General features: G+C 38.7%; 1 protein-coding gene across 1 annotated transcript in view; it reads left to right on the plus strand.

The window, feature by feature from the left end:
- LOC135078847 (dual 3',5'-cyclic-AMP and -GMP phosphodiesterase 11-like) overlaps positions 1 to 19,108 on the plus strand; it is a 246,710-nt gene that overhangs the window by 87,872 nt on the left and 139,730 nt on the right. The window contains exon 4 of the mRNA XM_063973411.1: positions 10,888 to 11,004. Within this exon, the coding sequence (XP_063829481.1) occupies positions 10,888 to 11,004 (117 nt within the window). The remainder of the gene's footprint in view (positions 1 to 10,887; positions 11,005 to 19,108) is intronic.

Below are 19,108 nucleotides of genomic sequence, written 5' to 3' on the forward strand. Positions count from 1 at the left end.
AATGTGTTTATTGCCTATCATGAAATCATTTAATATAATCAGTGTTCAAGTGTGTGTCTTCAAGTGGACGTGGCGGCCGTCTCGGACAATGAGAACAAGTTCATAAATTGTACAATCTCTGTTATCTTAGTTAGCAATAACTTCTGCCTACGTTTTCTCACTAAGATTTTACCAGTTCCATCCAGACATACCCGATCAATTTGCGATTATTCCAGTGTGCAATTTCAAACGAATTAGAACCGTTTTAACTCTTCGAATTCATTGTTACTTCCGTGTATTCGCTTTGCGAGAGAATTCTGTTTACTCGGAATGTAGATGCCGGTAATCGTGATTCACCGTTGATTTCCAGATAGCAATTGGATGATCGAAAATTGCATTACTAATCCTACGCCTGGTGTTTTTCGGAATTCGAGGCCAGTCGTACGTAATAATATACGCTAAATTCTGGATAATATCCGTTCCACGTGTTGATTTAAATGATTTTTCCTATTAACTCGTATTGTTGATTTCGCAGTAAAATTGCCTAAAACAAACGGAAGCAAATGGTGCGTATTACAGAACGACCTTGAAAAGTATTGAATTCGAAGTTTAGATTTAGTAATTTGAGTTCATTATTTAGACCAATCAAGAGATCTTTAAGCGTTATTTTGTAACAGGGTCCTGAGTAAAGTATCTTCAATACAAAATGGATAACACAACAGCGTCTGAAAAACGTTTTCTTTCATTCTCGCGTATCGTAAATTATTTGTCAAAATGGCTGTTGAACGCGTTTCCGGCACATCAAAGTCGACAATCGGAGACGAGGAAGACACGACACGCATCCCGCTGATGGGTGTCGTTAGAGCTAAAGCACACGATCCGTTGCGACGGCGATGCGACGCCGGAGCGGTCTTGCTGCGTCTTACATAGAAATATCTGTGGCGGGCACACGGGTGGTGCGGTGCCGCAGCGACGCGCGTTACGCCGAAATTTTTGCGGTGCGGCGCCGCAACGCATCGTGTGCTTTAGTTCAATGTCCGAGGGTGTCGCAAATCGGGCTCTGATAAAGACGAACAATGATGTCTTTTGTTTTTTGTCCACAAATTCGAGAACATTTGCCATTTTGGCCGCGATAAGACTTACGAGGGGCGGCTGAAAAGTTTTGAGCCTAGGGTATTAAAAATGCCGATAGAAAAGTATAAAAAATATATTTTCCTATTTAATCTCCCTCTACTACAACGGACTTCTTACATTTGTGTAAAAGAGCTTTTAACCCATTAAAAAAAATTCGCAATCTTTGCGTTCGAAATGAGCCTTTAACGCCGCCTCCATTTCTTTGTCACTCAAAAATCTTCGTTCCTGAAGGTCTTTTTTCCAATTTGAGAATTAGACAAAATAGTTAGGGATTCGGACTAAACTGTGTGGTGGGTGATTAATTTCCTGAAAACCAGTTTTACCCGAGGCAAGCCATGCAACATGTGCGATGTGCGCGGGCGAATTGTCTTGCAATAACAGATTTCCTTTCGCCAGTTTGCCTCTCAATATTTCAACAACCACTTGACGCACGCTTATCAACAGTACGGCATAATAATCTCCGTTTATTGTAGTTTTTTTTAAATATGTAGTCAATGAATAAAATTCCTCCACAATCCCAAAAATAGTGGCTATGAGCTTGGGTGTCGATCGCTCCACTTTGAATTTCCGCGGCGGCGTTTTCCCTTTTAAATCCATTGCATTGACTCTTATTTTGACTCTACATCGTACTGCCGGATCTATTACTTATCAATAGTGGCAATGTGAGAAAAAAAATTGTTAGGATTATGGCCAAAGATGTCCTAAAACTTCTGCGAAGTTCTGACTCGACGCTGGTTGTCGAGCGGCGTGAGCATTTTTGGCACCCATCGCGCGCACCCCTAGTTCATGTGCAAATGAGTATGAAAAATATCGCCAATACGTTCCTTGCTAATGCCTATGGCCTCAGCTATCTGTCACAGCTTAATTCGCTGATCTCTAAAGCAAGATTCATTAAATTTTCATTATTTTATTCGTTAATGGCGAAATCCGGCCGCCCTGACTTGCGGTCATCTTTTAGCGACTCCCTGCCATGCTTGAACTATCGGATCCAATCTTTCATGATGGCAAATGAAGGCCCAGACTCCCTATAAACTGTAAACATCTCATCAAATGTTACCGTCAGCGTTTTCTTCCTCTTTTTGAGGAATTTTATGACAACTGTGTACTTCAATTTCGTACATTGCGCGGATGACTGAGACATGATGATGTTTACGGATTAATTACTAAAAGCGTGATGACGCTAATGAAATGAAACTTTGTACATATACTAAGGAGGTTATTGGCAAATTAATTAAATTTAGCCCGAGTCAATAATAATACTTGAAGATACTTAGGCTCAAAACTTTTCAGCCGCCCCTCGTATGATGCTCTTACAAAGGCAATTTTTTGATCTGTGATTTCTCGTTAGCTGAATTTTTGCAATTATAATAAGTTAGTATTGACAATGCCGTAGGTATGTGCTTACTAGTGGCGCCATCAGCAAGTATTGCTCTCCTAATTACGTTGGAGCTATTCAATTGCCCGTAAAAGACTCAAATGTTGAAAAACAATCTGAATGCGTATTGTATAGGTACCTATAATGGACATGGCGCACAATTTTTGTTGAAGATGCCAAAAAAAACTCCAAGAAATTAGAATGAATACTGTATTTTTACTTTTTTGATATCATTAAAAATGACTGAAATATTCAAGCTCAAAGTGCGCTCTTCCGCTCGGAGCGATTTTCCGCGCGGATTTTGAAAATGTGACGTAGTAACATGAAAAGCAGCATGCAAGATATTATCTGTGTACAATGGTTAGAATGGTTAGTAGGGGAGCCGAAGCAGGGATTTCGGGACTTGGCAGACTAACATACAAGGAAATACTTTGTACCTGGTTGAGTAGGATGAATTTTTGACATAAAACGGCATTAGTTCTTATGCCTCTCACCCAAAAATCTACCTCAATTACCTCAATTAAGCCCAAATTTGAGACATGCAGTCAAACCTTGAGTGACGACGGAAACTAGCCTAGATGGAGGACATATGAAATTGAACTTCTGCTTCTTCATTGATAAAGACTTATCATTTACCATACCTTATCATTTTGTATTTCATTTTCAAGTCACTTTTTAAACAAAACGTGGGATTTTTTAAATCTCAGGTCTTTTGAACGCACATCTGAACGATGTCTGGTTTTAATTTCACCCTGTTTCTGCTGTAGACTACCTCCAGGGTAAACAGTTATAAAGCATGGGATTCTTTGGATTCTCGCCTTCACTGCTTTTAACGCTACTACTACTAGGTCTCCCTATCCGTGAGATGGCAACTACTTTTATTTTTAATTTTTTACACTTAAAACTTCATTGTACCTATTGTTCACGCAGAACTAATTAAAGAAATAAATTATTTAGTTTTGAGAATTTATTGTACTTTAGACAATAATAGTACAAGTTTTACAAAACAATAAAACTTGTATTATTGGGCAGAGACGATGCACAGCATCTGGTGAGAGATGCGTCTACTTCCGGTGTAGTTTTTTAGCATTTTATACCTTAAATGACGTCATTTCCGCAATTATTTAATAGGAATTGATTTGACTTACTTCCGTTTGCCGCCATTTTAGTCACCTGGGGGCGAGCTTGCTCGGAGTTCTTCATAGAGAGCTCACCAGGAGGCCTTCTTGGGATGCTGTGCATCGTCTCTGCCCAATAATACAAGTTTTATTGTTTTGTAAAACTTGTACTATTATTCGGCATGTGACGATGCACAGCATCTGGTGAGAGACTTGTTTATTAGCTCCTGGTGACTACTTACCAATGGCGCTATGTGATGAAAGTTTTCGAGTTTCTGTAACAGAACTAGATTAGAACATGATTAATTTCAGGGTATTAACATGTTTTGTTCTAAATGCACAGTGAGAGCAGCACTAATATCACAAAGTAGGAGGGTTTGTACTTTTGTATGTTTGAAATGAATAAACTGGAAAGCTACTGAACTGAATTCAGAAATTCATTCCCCATTAAAATGCAGATTGAGTGTGTATTGATATAATTTGCCCGTATGGCAGTAAGATTCATGCGAGTCATCAACATAAGTTTATAATACAGCCGTACGATGTGATTGAAGAGTATCCAACATGCATGCTTTAGATCTGTTGATTGAAAGTTATTAATTAAATAATATGTTATTTGGTGTATCGGTCGTAGATCAGTTAATAAAAGTGTCTGCCTTATAATATTGCTATTATTGTTCTGCCTACACCAATATCTCATCAAATAATTTCATCTATATGGCTAAATATCACCCAAATTAAAGATGCCAGAACGAAGTCAACAATGCCAGGAGAGGTTTTAAATCCAACATCCTTTATACTGTTTTTATCCATGTAGATTCCTAGCATTACTTGGTGTTGAAAAAATAAATAAATAATGTGTTATTATATTCCGCTGTTCGCCTCTGCTCGCCTGATTCCAGTAACTTACGCAACCGTAACAAGGGCATACCTATGTTGTTTTTTGGGATTTGCTGTCATTTTTCCCAGTTGTTTGTATGATGCCGTAACGGTGCCGAACTTACTCGTAGGTCAAGGTTTATTAACTTAATCTTGAAATTATTCAGGTGAGACTATGTTTTGTCATGTCAGCAGCTAATGTAGATGGTAGGAGAAAAATATACATATTAAGCTAGTCTACGAGAAGCCTCGTAAAGGTCACATTTTAGATACCTACTGTTGGGTTTAAGGCCTTTATCAGGAAGTGAAATTGGTTAAGCTTTTATGCTTAGTAAGAAAATTAAAGTTATCTTTAATATAGTTTTAGATTAGTAATACCAGCCCCCCTAGACAAGTAGCACTTTTTGATCGAATCGAAAATTGGATACGTTATAACTTCATATAGAAAAAAAAGAAGGCTAATCGACCATCCTTCGACTGGTTTGCGATTTTAAAGTAAATTTTGTCTAGACCCACAGGGCATAAAGGTAGTCTTCTACAGGGAGTAGAAAAGGGAGTAGATAAACGATTTAGTCTAGCAAATAAATCTTGCTGTCGAGCTTCAAGAGGTAAGTATATAGCTACGACTGTTTTCCTTAGGCCATTAGTTTAACCACCAAGGCCAGGTTATTTTATAAGTTTTTAAAGTGGATTTTTGCCAGGTATGTTTTAGGAACGATACCTTATTACCCCCAACTCAACATACTAAAAAATTACATGTTACCTGATCCTGACGTGGAGGTCACCATGTGGTAAGAACATGGTGGAGATTCTGTATTTTGAGGGTCGGCCTCGAACCCTAAGAAAAGAGCTGAGAAAAGCCAGAAAGGTCACTTCGAGGTGCTAAGCAGGTACCTTTTGCTGTGGTGAGAAACGGGACAGCAAAGATTTAGCCTAGTTTACCACCATAGCCACCCTGGTTGAAGTCGTTGCAAAGGCTGCTGGTGAATCTCTGTGGGGTCTCTGGATATCCAGTTTCCCGAACTTTTGGAATATTTACCTTTGGATTTGAACCCAGGAGATGCCACTAAGTAGGTTGTTTTCCCCGTAAATCGACCTAGATCGTCAGATAAATTTGATTGAATCGACCTGGGAGATAATATTTTGCGCTGTCAGAGCTATTTTTACCCGACTGAACCGAAAGGAGGTGATGTTTTTCAAGTTGAAAAGTTAGAGAGACAGTTCCAATAGAGGCTCTGAATGTGCCCCTTCCTCCCTTAGTTTCGAGTATAGGCTATGCTTTGATTGTCCGATAGCAAAATTAGTGAACGCACATGAAATGAATGAAAGAATGAGAAATCCCCCATCGCTGATTATGATTTCTGATATTTTGTAGACATCCAGATTGTTGTTAAGAGATGCTGAGCTGGAGTCTTGTGTATTGGATCGGTTGTGTGGGGTCGAGTTGTGATGAGCCCTCACTGGAGATCAAGCTTACCATTATAGGCACTTGTTGAGTCGTATAGATTTCGTATTTACCGACTAAATCCTTAGAGATGACGACTTGTTGAACCTGAGTTCACGTAATTGACAAGGTTTAAAGTGTTCCAGAAGATAAAATGTTACACACTAACCTTCCGTTCTAGTAGTTGCTGTCTCGTCTGGTTTGTCAAAGGTGACGAGGTTTAGTAAGTAGTTTGTGATTGTATTAATGTTTTTCGGTATGCAGTAGAGAACGAGAGATTGACAACATGCGGAGAGGCCCGCGGTGTCTCTGTGATCGGTATCTGCATCCAGATTTAGAATTTAGCATTCAACTACTTCAGATCAGATCAATACTTACATAATTGTATCTACTGATTAGGACGTTTAATAGAATAGGTTGTTTGGTCTGTCCTTCTTGCGAAGGAATATTGTGAGGAGCAGGCTCATGCTGAGCGGTGCCTTATCTGGTAATTTCAGCACCTGTTTTAACAGGATTTCGGTTTATTTGGTCAGCGTTAGACAGTCAAGAGTGTTAAAACGCTGAATAAAGCACGGCGTTGAAGGGACAAGCACCGGCTTGGAGGTGAATGGCAGACGCATCCCTGGAACCATTGTCAGATAACAGGTTGACCTCCGCAGTCTGATGACGCCTGCCACTGCCTAAGATACGCTCAAAGGCAGCCTCCGTAGAATTTGCTGAGTGGAAAGTCATTTGACTTTGCTATTCTTATTTGGTCAGCGCTAGACAGTCAAGAGTGTTGAGACGCTGAATAAAGCACGGCGTTGCAGGTGCAGGGGCAAGCACCGGCTTGGAGGTGAATAGCAGACGCATCCCTGGAACCATTGTCAGGTAGCAGGTTGACCTCCGCAGTCTGATGACGCCTACCACTGCCTAAGATACGCTCAAAGGCAGCCTCCGTAGAATTTGCTGAGTGGAAAGTCACTTGACTTTGCTATTCTTATTTGGTCAGCGCTAGACAGTCAAGAGTGTTAAGACGCTGAATAAAGCACGGCGTTGCAGGGGCAAGCATCGGCTTGGAGGTGAATGGCAGACGCATCCCTGGAACCGTTGTCAGGTAAAAGGTTGACCTCCGCAGAATGATGACGCCTGCCAATGCCCAAGATAGGCCGGTATCATTTGACTTATTGGTCGTCAAGGGGACCTGAAGGGACTGATTTGGAATCCTTGGCTTTTTGTTCTAAATCAAAGGGAGTTATTTTGAGGCTTATGTATTTGCTTTAAAGATAAAAAGATGTGTAGGTAAAGGTTACTTACTTATTAGTATTTGACGATTTGTAAGAGCTAATTTAATCAGTCTAAGCAAATAAAGATATTATTATGTTTTGATTTTGCTTGAAGTGACTGGCTAGAGAACCAAGGTCGGATTATTTTTTAGATAGGTATCACCAGTACGAGCACAGGGTGATTTTGCCGAACAAAAATCCAGCACTGGGAGGGTGCTCCTCGCACAATGCTTATTAGGAATTTTAGCCAGGATACGCTCGTGACATGTTCAAATTCAAATTCAAAAACGTTTATTGCATGTCACATTACAATTTATATGTTGTTGCAAAATAAAAGTATACATGTTCGATGCACTTAGCACATTTTTTCATACTTATTAAGCTTCTTGATTTGCAAAAAACATTAGAATTTAATAATTCAAGCTGTAAGCTGGCTCAGTGTTGGGGGTGGCCACCCAGTATACTAATAGTTGTGATTGGGGCTGACGGGGCTGCCGTTAAAATTGTATAAGATGGTTGTGGGTACGTTATTAAATCTATTTATACAATATAGAGATTCGCGAGAATGCTCATTTGATCGAAAAGAGTGTTAAAGCTATCAGAATCCCACGTACCTCGTTTCATCCGTTTTGAATCTCGCCGGGGTCCGAGTTTCTCCGGTATCCGACGCTCTGGGTCCACCTGCTCGTCGTCCGGAAGACACTCGTCCCCTTTGGCGCCGACCACCATCACGTACATGTCGTTCGCGGTCACACACGCGCGGTCAATTGCACTTTTTAATTTTAAACTTAGTATTAGAACGTTGAGAAATAAATTATTTCAGTAAAAATCTGAGCAGAGTTTCTGCTTACGATGTTGCTAGTTTGGAAGTTAAAGACGCTATGAAGAACTCCGAGCAAGCTCGCCCCCAGGTGACTAAAATGGCGGCAAACGGAAGTAAGTCAAATCAATTCCTATTAAATAATTGCGGAAATGACGTCATTTAAGGTATAAAATGCTAAAAAACTACACCGGAAGTAGACGCATCTCTCACCAGATGCTGTGCATCGTCACATGCCGAATAATATTACATTGAAATTGGAGTTAACGTGCCGGCCGGCACTTCGGTCGGCGGCGGTTCGGTGGCTGATAGGCGAGAGGGGGATACAGTGAATGGAAGAGTGAACGCGCGCGCGGACCGAATGAGATCGACCGATAGTGATGTTTAGCTGTCTGTCATAGACAATTTTTCAGCGCGACTAAAATATGCTTTGGCGCGTAGCCACACCAATGCAGCGTGACAAACAACTGCAGTTCGGACTTCATTATGTGTCCACTACACATACAATAAAATTTAAACTATCGCACATTTTTTCTTTCTAATTCTAATTCAGTAAAAAATGTTTTTGAGACTTTCATTCAAAATTCAAAAGTTATTATCATATGACAGAACTTATGACCAGACTATGTAGATTGAATAAAATATTTTTCTTTTTATCATCCAGCTTAGCAACCTAATGTTACTATGAGACTCGAGTTAATCCACATTCAGCACCATAGCCTCCCCTTCTACAAGCCCCTCTACAAATGTCTAAATGTCACTTAACCCTTTTAGCACCAGTTTTTATTGTTTTTGAGAAGATGTAGGTACCTACCCAAATTTTTATTTCAATTATATTATAGTCCAGTCGTTTGGTACAAATTAACGTGGTTACCTGGAAAGTGTCCCGGTAGTTTTGAAAATTGGTGTTTAAATAGATTTCGCTATGCTCTCTGTTAGTCTGTTAGTTAAGTGTGATTGCCGCGCTCGTTACGAAATTGGAAAAATGCTGCATTAGAGAAGGTTTTGATAATTACATTCTTTCCTATTTCGTCTTTACAGCCAAATGACGTCCACTGCTGGACAAAAGCGAGAGGCCTTTGGGTTTGCCATAGGTTTTTCATAATGAACAGGCCTGCGCTGCCCGCATTCAGGTTCTTCCCGCGACCTTTACCAGATCGTCGGTCCACCTAGTATGAGGCCTACCCACGCTACGTCTTCCAGCCCGTGGTCGCCACTCAAGAAATTTTCTGCCCCAATGGCCATCGTCTCTACGAGCTATGTGTCCCACCCACTGCCACTTGATTTTAGCAATTCTGCACTTTGGTTCTCCTGCGGATCACTTCATTTCTGATTCGATCACGCAGGGAAACCCCGAGCATAGCCCGCTCCAACACCCTTTGGGTGACCTTGAGCCTTCCTATGAGGCCCATAGTAAGCGACCACGTTTCAGATCCTTAAACTTTCCTATTTATTTCACGACTAGCTTTTGCCTGCGGCTTCACCCGCGTGAAATTCAGTGTCACAGATCGGCATAAATTATAGCCTATAATAATATGGTAATCTGGGTTACAAACAATAATATTGTACATTTTCAACAAAATCCGTTGAGTACTTTTTGCGTGAAAGAGTAACAAACCTGAGACACAGGAATCTTCCTAGTTCAGGTATCAACCCACCAACGTCCAACATTGTTATTTTTTGTTTTTCCTGATTGTTTGTTATTATAATATTATCTGTTATGTTGGTGAGGAGAAATAAACATGACTTTACTTTACTTTAAACATCCAGACATCCAAACTTTCGCATCCACGACTTCGTACGCGTGGACCTCGTTTTACTCCATTAGGGGTGGAGTTTCGTAAAATCCGCTCTTAGCATCTATAGCGCATAAATAAATGTACAAATGGCTTAATAGTGCACAAAATTGGCAAAAGGTGGCATAATAATGGTTACTTTCGGGTTTGAAATGTGATTGAACGATGACAACTAACAACAGTTGTCAGTTAGGTAAAATTTTATTTTAGTTGGAAAAAGACAAGAAGTGGTAAATGGGTTAACGTGCGGGGGCTGAAAAATCATGTTGTGACGTCACGCGCGAATATTGGAAATTTTTAAAAATTTGAAAAAGTCCGTAAACTTCTCGAGGCTCTATCTTCGGTAATGCGGGATGGATTGAGGTGAAATAAAAACTAGTGTAATGTATGTGATCTAAACTTTAAATTAAGTCATAATTTAACTTAATATTACAACTTATGCGTGTTGTCCATTATTTACTCAGAGACAACTTTAGTTACACATACATTAAAGATTGATGACTGATTAAGATCTGACATAGTAGATTGCATTTTATTTATCAACGTGATTCTTCACAGTCGATAAAGGCTCAAGGCATGCTCAGAGTTTTTAAAATTGCTTCATCAAACTCCTGAATCCAGGTTAATTGGAAAACACGAATATTTTCTATTCGAACTTTAAAATTTTTCATCGCGAATTGTTCTGTTTTTGTTCAAAAAGCCGCACGAATGGCTGTCAGTTTGCCAATAACGGCATTTTTAGGCTTTTTTAAGGGCTTGTATAGTACAAAATAACTGGAGTTTTCGAACAAGTTTAATAGCGGGAAATTCAATTTTTAGTTAACTGCATTCTTTTATTATTTGTGTAGTTTACTCATTAATAAAAGCGAATTTCACACTGATGTATCCAGCTAGATGATTAGCTAAGTATTCTCTGGCAGAAGCTGGACGAGATTGATTGGGCGAGACCTGTTTTGCAGAGGACTTCTCTGGCTCTGGATAATGAATAAGATTCAAAATTTCATAGACATCCCACAGCTTCATGAAGTATAGGAATTCTGTGTTATAAACAAAACTAATACAATTATTTTTCGACAGGAAAGCGACGCGGCAGGTGGTGGACGCATGGCTGGTGTCTCACGCGACGCCGCCGAGCGCGGAGCTAGCGTCGCCATCGCGCGCCGGCTCCGGCTCCGGCGCTACCACGCCTGTCAGGTAAATACTTATTTTGTACTCTGGGTAGAGGATAAGAAGGTTTGATTTCGATAAGCAGTGGCGCCGAAAAAATTAAATAAGATCATTTTTTTAAAGACATAATTAAGAAACCTCGTTATAAATACTGGCATAAAATTAAGGAATTCTATTTTTTAATCATTGACAATATGTAAACATTGAATGTTTGTATGAGAAAAAAATTTTCAGCAGTGTTGCTGGTAAGACTAAGTAAGTGGACATAAGGCTGAGGCAGTGTTGCTTTTGATGGCAACGTAGCGTAGTTGTGGCGTTTTAACTATACCCTAGGAAACGACGTTTCTTAATTATGTCGGTTAAAAATGAAACGCAGTAGGGTGTTTCTCTGCTATTTGGAAAATCGTCCATACAAGACTGTCCTGAAGTAATTTTATTAATTGTTGAGATATTTTGCTAATGAAATTCAGGGCAATAGTAATTTAAATACATATCTAAAAAAGCCCACACATTTTCCCCTTAGTTTTTGAGTTATTGGCGATTTTTCGCAAAACTGCGACAGGGGACTGTTGCAACCACCCAGGGGAATGTTTTATGGACAAAAACAATTAGTATTTTTCTTTAAGTAAACAAACTCTTTATTTTTCTTTGCCATTATAAAAATATGTAAGTTTTTGAAACAAAAAATGTTATTATTAAAACAAATATTACTAATTTATAATGACTTTTCTTAAGCATAATAACAGTAGCATTAAACTTAACGAACAATTAAGTTTTAAGACTTAAATTGTATGACACTAAAGTCAGTCTTTATAATAATCAAAAATGTAGTATCCTGCCTTTTAAAACAGAACCAAAAAAATACAAAAAGTAATAAACAAAAAACATTATTACTGCTAATTTTTGTTTTTTGACCCCGTTTCTGGTGAATGTAATATTGAAACGCTATTCTTGTTATTTCGTGTTGGGTCAGATGATCTTAAAGGCGCCTGATGTTCTTCTGCGAAATCTTCTGAATCAGATGTAGGTATTTTCTCTTCCGAAATTATTTGTTCATTATCATCATCATCATTTCAGCCATAGGACGTCCACTGCTGAACATAGGCATCCCTCAAAGACTTCCATGTTGATCGATTCGTAGCGGCCTACGTCCAGCGCCTTCCTACTACCTTTATAATGTCGTCGGTCCACCTTGTGTACCGTAAAACGCTTTGTGGGACGTCCACGCGGCCTCTACTACAGAACCTTGCTGCCGATGGGCCATCAGTTCTGCGTACTATGTGCCTTCCTATTGCCACTTCAGCTTGCTAATCCGTCGGGCTATGTCACCAACTTTAGTTCGTTTACGGATCTCCTCATTTCTGATTCGATCTCGTAAAGAAACACAAATTATTTGTTATGTCTTCATGACTTTCTTTTTTGCACGAAACTTAGCACAGTGCTCCCTCTAAACCTTTTTTACAGCCTTATGCTCACGACAACTCATATCTTTAACTGATTTTAATTAAAGTTTTTCTTTTTTCTTCTTTTTTTCAATTTTTCTTTTAGGGTAATGTTTCAAGTCGATGATATCATAATTGCACAGCTATACGTTTTTGTTCTAGAAATTCTTCTCATGTTTCGCGTAGCTTCTTTTTCGGTGAAATTTTGAGATAATACCTACTAAAAAGACGTTATTTTAGTGGTCAAAACCTAGGAAAACAGTAGTATAAGCAGTCCCCTGTGGTATGAACAGTACCCTGTGCTATGAAATGACAGGGGAATGTTCGCCAGGGGAATGTTATTTTTACGTGAATACTTCATAAAACAATATCATTTAAAAACATTAAAATAAACGCAACTTATGTGGCTACATACTAGAAGATTAATTAATTTAAACAAATTGTGGTTATTAAAACTCTTAAAATAGTAAAAAAAAAGGCTCACCAGGGGAATGTTTTCACTGACGGCCGAGACGCGTGGTTCACCAGATGACGCAGTAGTAGCATTAAACAAAATAGCGGCTGCCCACTAGCTACACAACTGAACAACCTTAACACCTATTGCGTTCCGTTTCGCGATCTAAGTGCTTTGCGCCAAAACTAAATATGACTTTAAACCGGTTTTAAAATTTTAACAGGGGAATGTTTTAATAATTTGAGGACAGCATTCTCAGAAGGATATTTTGATTAAAATTATATTGTAAACATTGTTTGTGATGTATTAAGATGCTAACTGTTATTGTTAATGTATTTGGATATTTTTTATTCAAATATCAACAGCAATATAATAAACATTTGTAACAATATGTGTAATTCTGGAAAAGGGACGTACCAGGGGACTGTGATTTTAGACGTTTGAGGTTATTTATTCGAATATTCCATGATTAAATTACTAAATATGCTATGTCATGCTAAGAATACCTAATTCTGTGTTGGTATTGATACAAAAACCTGAGAAATTTTAAGGTTTACTACATAAATTTAGCTTGGGACAGCGATTTTCCATTTAGTGGAGAAATGCCCAGTAACTAACGGCAAACCCCCCCTCTTTCGAAAATTCAACGATACAGTCTGATGTCCTGGCGACTATAGGGCAAGTTCTTAATTTTTAGATTGAACTCTGTGCTATTGTTTCCCTCTAGCTAGCCATATAAAAAGGCTCAGAAACGAAAACCCTTCAGGCTATATAGGACAAGATGTCGAGTGACTGTGATACGATTTTCATACGCTCATAAAACTTCCGCACACAATCCCATACGGTGAAATTGGATCTGTGCAAAGCCTATATTCATACAAATGACGTTTGCTTCTGTCGCAAAACAGCTGTGCCTGACTAAACTAGTCGCTCCTAGTTTAGGAAAATGCGAGATTTATACTGTGGGCTGAGTGTGAGTTTAAAAAATGTATGAAAATTTAAGTTTTTGAAAGTTTCGCTGTACAATCCGTCATACATTTAATGTCATTTTTTGACGCGCTTTGAAAAAAACTCACACACAGCCCTCTGTACAAAGGTGTAGGTAATCAAAAAAATTGCCCGGTTCAGGATAAATCTAATTGAAACGTCACGAAAATATGACTATTATACAGAGCAATATTGCTTGTAAAAGATGATATCGGACAATTTTTGCTCAAAAGTTTGCCAATATTGTCCAGATACTCTGTCTTAGGTCCGTATCCCAAACAAAGCTCAAACCCCGTTCGAAGGGGGCAGATGGGAATATAAACGCCACCTATTTAGTGCCAATCATTAGCCCCGTGGCAAGCTCGAAGAGGGTAGATGGGAATAAAGGGATTCAATCAATTATGGATACTGGATTCTGTCCTGTGATTGATCTAAATATTAATATTCAACTGATAAAAGCCTTAAGCTACACTTGAAATTGAATCTCAATTTTTATTGGTCTCTAAATAGTTCTTTCTACAAAGATTTCGAATAGAAATCCTCATGTTTTACGGCACAGCGATCAGTCGCTCTGGGACTTCCCTAAACGAAGCAAATCGAAGTTCTACAACGAGTGGCGTGTCAAAATATAGCGCCGAACTAGTGGCGCCCCCTGGGAAATGTTCTGGCGTGACAACAGTTCTGCCTTCATAACGCGAAGTACTAACAACATTTTGTTTAAACTGGAGAAAATTGAGACTGAATATTTTTCGTATTAAAGTTTTGATGTTATGTGTTTTTTATGCCATATAAATACGACCGTACGGGATAAGAAATCCCATTTTTTTGGGAAGAAATAGACTGCTTCTTTAGGCGGCAGGGCTTAGATTAATAAAACCTAGATAGATAGTCAGTGCACGAAAAGTGAGGCAGATTTTAGTAAGCCAGAATGGCTCACCCGTAAACGTCACATGAACTGTCAAAGTGAAAAATTGGTAAACACGTCCGACGACTTTTAATTAATTAAGACGGTTTGTGCTGTGAAAGGGTGTCTAAATACATCAGAAAAACGAAAGAAGAAGTGACCAGTGTTATATTTCATAAGTAAGTACTACGATTCGACGCGTATTTTGCTTGAATTTGGCTTTCAAAAATTAAATACGGGAATGATACCAGTAACAAGAAAATTTATTTCCCAATTGTTCGCCGTACAAATACATTTCCTTTTTTTATGAAATCGAGACTTTTAAGTCGATTTATCTTATTGTAATTAGGTAGGTACTTTGAATTCAATAAATAAGTAAGTACATGATGCGTTTTGTTTTTGTTAATTATAAAATAATTAAAAACGTATTAAAAATTTCCCTACTTTCGGGAAAATCGCCTTCACTGTCTACACTCCCCAACAAAATTGACACTAATGACATAAGATTTTTGCCTCACTCTTGACGAAGCGTTTGTATGAAGACTATCTATCTAGGTTTTATTAATCTAAGCGGCAGGGTAACCTTTTTCAAATATCCTCTGCTTGGGTTGGAAAGGTCGCTTTCTAGCTCTTAAACTGACTAAATTATGTTGCTCTTACTGGTTTTACTTGCCGTTATTATTTACTTTAGTTGTGTACAATAAAAAGTATCTTTCATTCTTTATCTGCTAGTGTCAGAACTCTAAAGGCTGCCTTAAAACTCTGGACGTCTCTAGCAAACAATATTTGATTGAACAAACCTGTAGGTAGAGAACTGAAATTAAATAGTTATTTAATATTAAAATCCATGGTTTATTGGATTTAAACTATGCATTTCAACGAGGAGTAAGGGATTTATATCAGCGACATCGGCGTTAGCGATGAAGGGTATTGATCCCGTCTGTAAAGTCCATGGATTTAGATGTTCCAGGTCTTCGGGGATTACCCGGGCCAGCCTTATCGGGGCACGTCTGTTACGTTCTAAGACGATACTTGTATCTTTAAGCTGGGTATCAAACTAAAGTTAATTCATTTTAGTCCAAAAGTGTCCCTTGGGTTACAACACAACGTTGTCACTCCAGTGTACAGTCGACGCTAGATCAGACTATACATTGTTGGTGCAAAATAGCACTAATTTTACAAATACAGTCAAATAGTGTTCAAAGTCAAAGTCAAAATTTCTTTATTTGTTTAGACTAATAAATAGTACTTACAAATCGTCAAATATTTTGCTCTTAAGGAGCCTTTACTTACATGTCTCATAATCTTTTTACCCTCCCAGTGCTTCGAGACCAACATTTGGTAAGTGTTGATTTGGAAACTCAGTCACCACTGTCTGCCGGTTAATATAAATAAATAGAAATAGCAGTAGTAGGTACATTTGATTCAGGCGCAGTTCACTGAATTTACCACGCATTTTTGTATGGTGTATGTTATAAGAATGGATATACAAATGGGTGTTTCGCTTGATGTGCCATCGATTTTTTTTTTTTTTTTTTTTTTTTTTTTTTTTTTAATGAGTGCTATTGATATGCACCTGCAATTGGAGCTAGTGGAGTACTCCAATTGCAGTGCGGTGATTTAGTTTGTGATTTTTATTGTTGTAATGTGTTGGCTGCTTATGTTTGGTTGAATTCTTTTAAATGATCGACTATATTGGTAATCTAGGCTTTAAAACTTTTTGCTGTATCTTCTTTTCTGATTATTTCTGAGAGATTGTATGGATCGATGTTTAACAAACGGGATATCATTTCATGATTATATCGGGCTGAAGCAAATCTAGGGCACTGTGTTAAAAGGTGTTTCCAAGTCTGTGGAGTCTGGTCATCGCAGGGACAGCGGTCATCTGCGACGATATGGAAACGATGTAGGTATTCCTTATGATAACCGTGGTTGGTTAAGACCTGGGTGGTGGCAAAGTCCGGCCGAACGATCTTTATGAACTCCTGCAAGGTGTTGTATGTTGGCAGGAGAGATCTTGTATGGACGCAGGTGTTCGGGTCCATATACAAAGTTTTGGCCGATTCTTTGCATTTTTGCCTATTTTGATGTTTAACGAGGCTGATGGGTACTCTTTGGAAGTCTGGTATTCTGCGCATTCTTGCAGCAGCCTTTGCTGCCAAGTCTGCTTCTTCGTTGCCATCGAATCCAGCGTGGGCCTTAATCCACGCGAATTCGATGGTATAGCCAGATGATCGGGCTTGGTGTAAGAGTTTATGGATGTTGACGGCGAAGCGGTTGTAGCTGCTGCCGTTTCGCAGCTCTGTAAGGCCAGACTTGCTGTCAGAGAGTATGAGTACATCCGTGAGGTGGTGGTCAATGATGTGTTTGCAAGCCATTGAACATGCCTCTGCTCCTATGCAGCCTCAGATTTGTAAAGTAATTTACAAAAATAACGTAGGTACATACATACCTATATCTTCAGTATACGAAGATAAAATAAAATATCTGCCTGATTTCCAAACAAATGTTCCTTTCTTTTAAAATCCACTAAATGTTTATCAAGGACAGACGGCATACATTATTCAAGACTCAATTCTGTGTAGCCACGGAACCCATTGCGTACGGAACCCCGATCAATCTTCCGCCAACCCCACTGTTCGGCTACTTTGTAACGGTGTAACCATACATGTGGATTACCCGGGAGAGCGTCCTTTTAGGTATATTTGGAAACAATATCAAGACTGGCAATTGACAAAAGATTTTGTACTATAAGCTAAGAATAGGGAATAGAGATAGGAGACTTTCCCAAATAAATTCCTTGAAGTAACTTATAAAAACAATCATGAAAACGATATTCTGTGAGTTGATTTCAAAAAACAGATTCTACGGCAAACGTGGGTGTAGAAAACAGCCTTTTGACAGTTCATCAAAAGTGAAAAAACTTCATGGTAGTTTTACATCCCCTATCATAGCAGGTTTTTTTTATCCACAACGAGGAACCTCTTGGCCTGCTTCTCATCTGATGGAAAGTGATGATCAGGCCGAAGGTGGAAGCGAGCTTCACTTGTAATCCTCAACCACAGAGCTCGAAAAAAGCAAAATTTTATAAAGATTAAAGGTTTCAAAAAGCTGAGAGATAAAATCAGATGGCTTGTAGAATATGCTGATAAAAGCGACACCGCTAAATCCAGCACTTTTTCGTGTCAACGTCATAATCCTGAGCTCTTTTACATTTCAATCTTGGCAAATGAGTCATGTAACCAGGCGAAACCTTAAAAATGTTTTGATGAGCCTATTCTGTCGCGGAATACTTTACGCTTTCATTTCTGATGAGTATTCATTAATCTGAGAAGTTATTATGTATTATTCTACAAGGTTATAGGTACCTACGTATTGTACTGAATATAGATTGTTCTTGTTGAATGAAGTTGTTAAAAGAGGCAATCCTGCGTAAAAGTGTAAAATGACATGTCATCAAAAGTATCAATATTTTTAATAAATATTTCAATTCCTAATACCTAAAATAAGAATAAGAAAAACTTTATTTGACCCAAAAGAAAATCATAACCTTTTTAAGTACCCAGATAAACTACTTATTCAAAACACGACGTCGCGCTGCAAACGCTATCGCCAAAATCACTAGCCTCAAAAAATACTTGCAAATTGTTGAAACGTGGCGTATTAAGTAGGCACCGCACTTCTCGAAGTATCTTTTTTGACTTCGTAACAAACTGATACGGCATAAAAATTCGACAGGAAAGGTAAAACTCAGAGCCCCTTTGCCTTCGTTATCTAAGAAAGTTCGCCGTCAGTTTCAAAAGTTTTCTCACGAGGCCCAATTGTTCGATAAGAATAAAATTTGTGTTTGCCAATACAATGACTAGTAGACCTTTGTGAAGTTGATAAGGCACGTAGCAAGGTGCTTTGAAACTAGGTTACTTGTGCTGAAGGCGCTTGTACACTTTGCCGGTCAATGCGCCTAATGCAACTAAAACTTCCCTCGGGCACACATGCATAGATTATAATGGACTCGATACAACTACAGCCTTACGGTAACGTGTTTACTTAACGATGCATTAATTTTGTGACCAGAATACTCACATCGGGTATAATAGCTTCTGTTGTAGTGAAATTTCGAGGATAGACCATTAGAATAGTCAGAAAAAGTATACTACGCGGGGCAACGTTTTATTTCTTGCAGTAAGGTCGACCTGAAATGTAAACTTAGTTTGACCCCTCTAATGAACGTACCACAAGAATCTTTCTCCTGGTCCGGATTTACAGTGTGAACTGGAAAATTATATTAACGCACATTAGTTTGCAAGTAATATTATGTTGGTTACAGGCTGCTAGTCATCCAGT

This window comes from Ostrinia nubilalis, chromosome 15 (assembly GCF_963855985.1).
Source record: "Ostrinia nubilalis chromosome 15, ilOstNubi1.1, whole genome shotgun sequence".
NCBI lineage: Eukaryota > Metazoa > Arthropoda > Insecta > Lepidoptera > Crambidae > Ostrinia > Ostrinia nubilalis.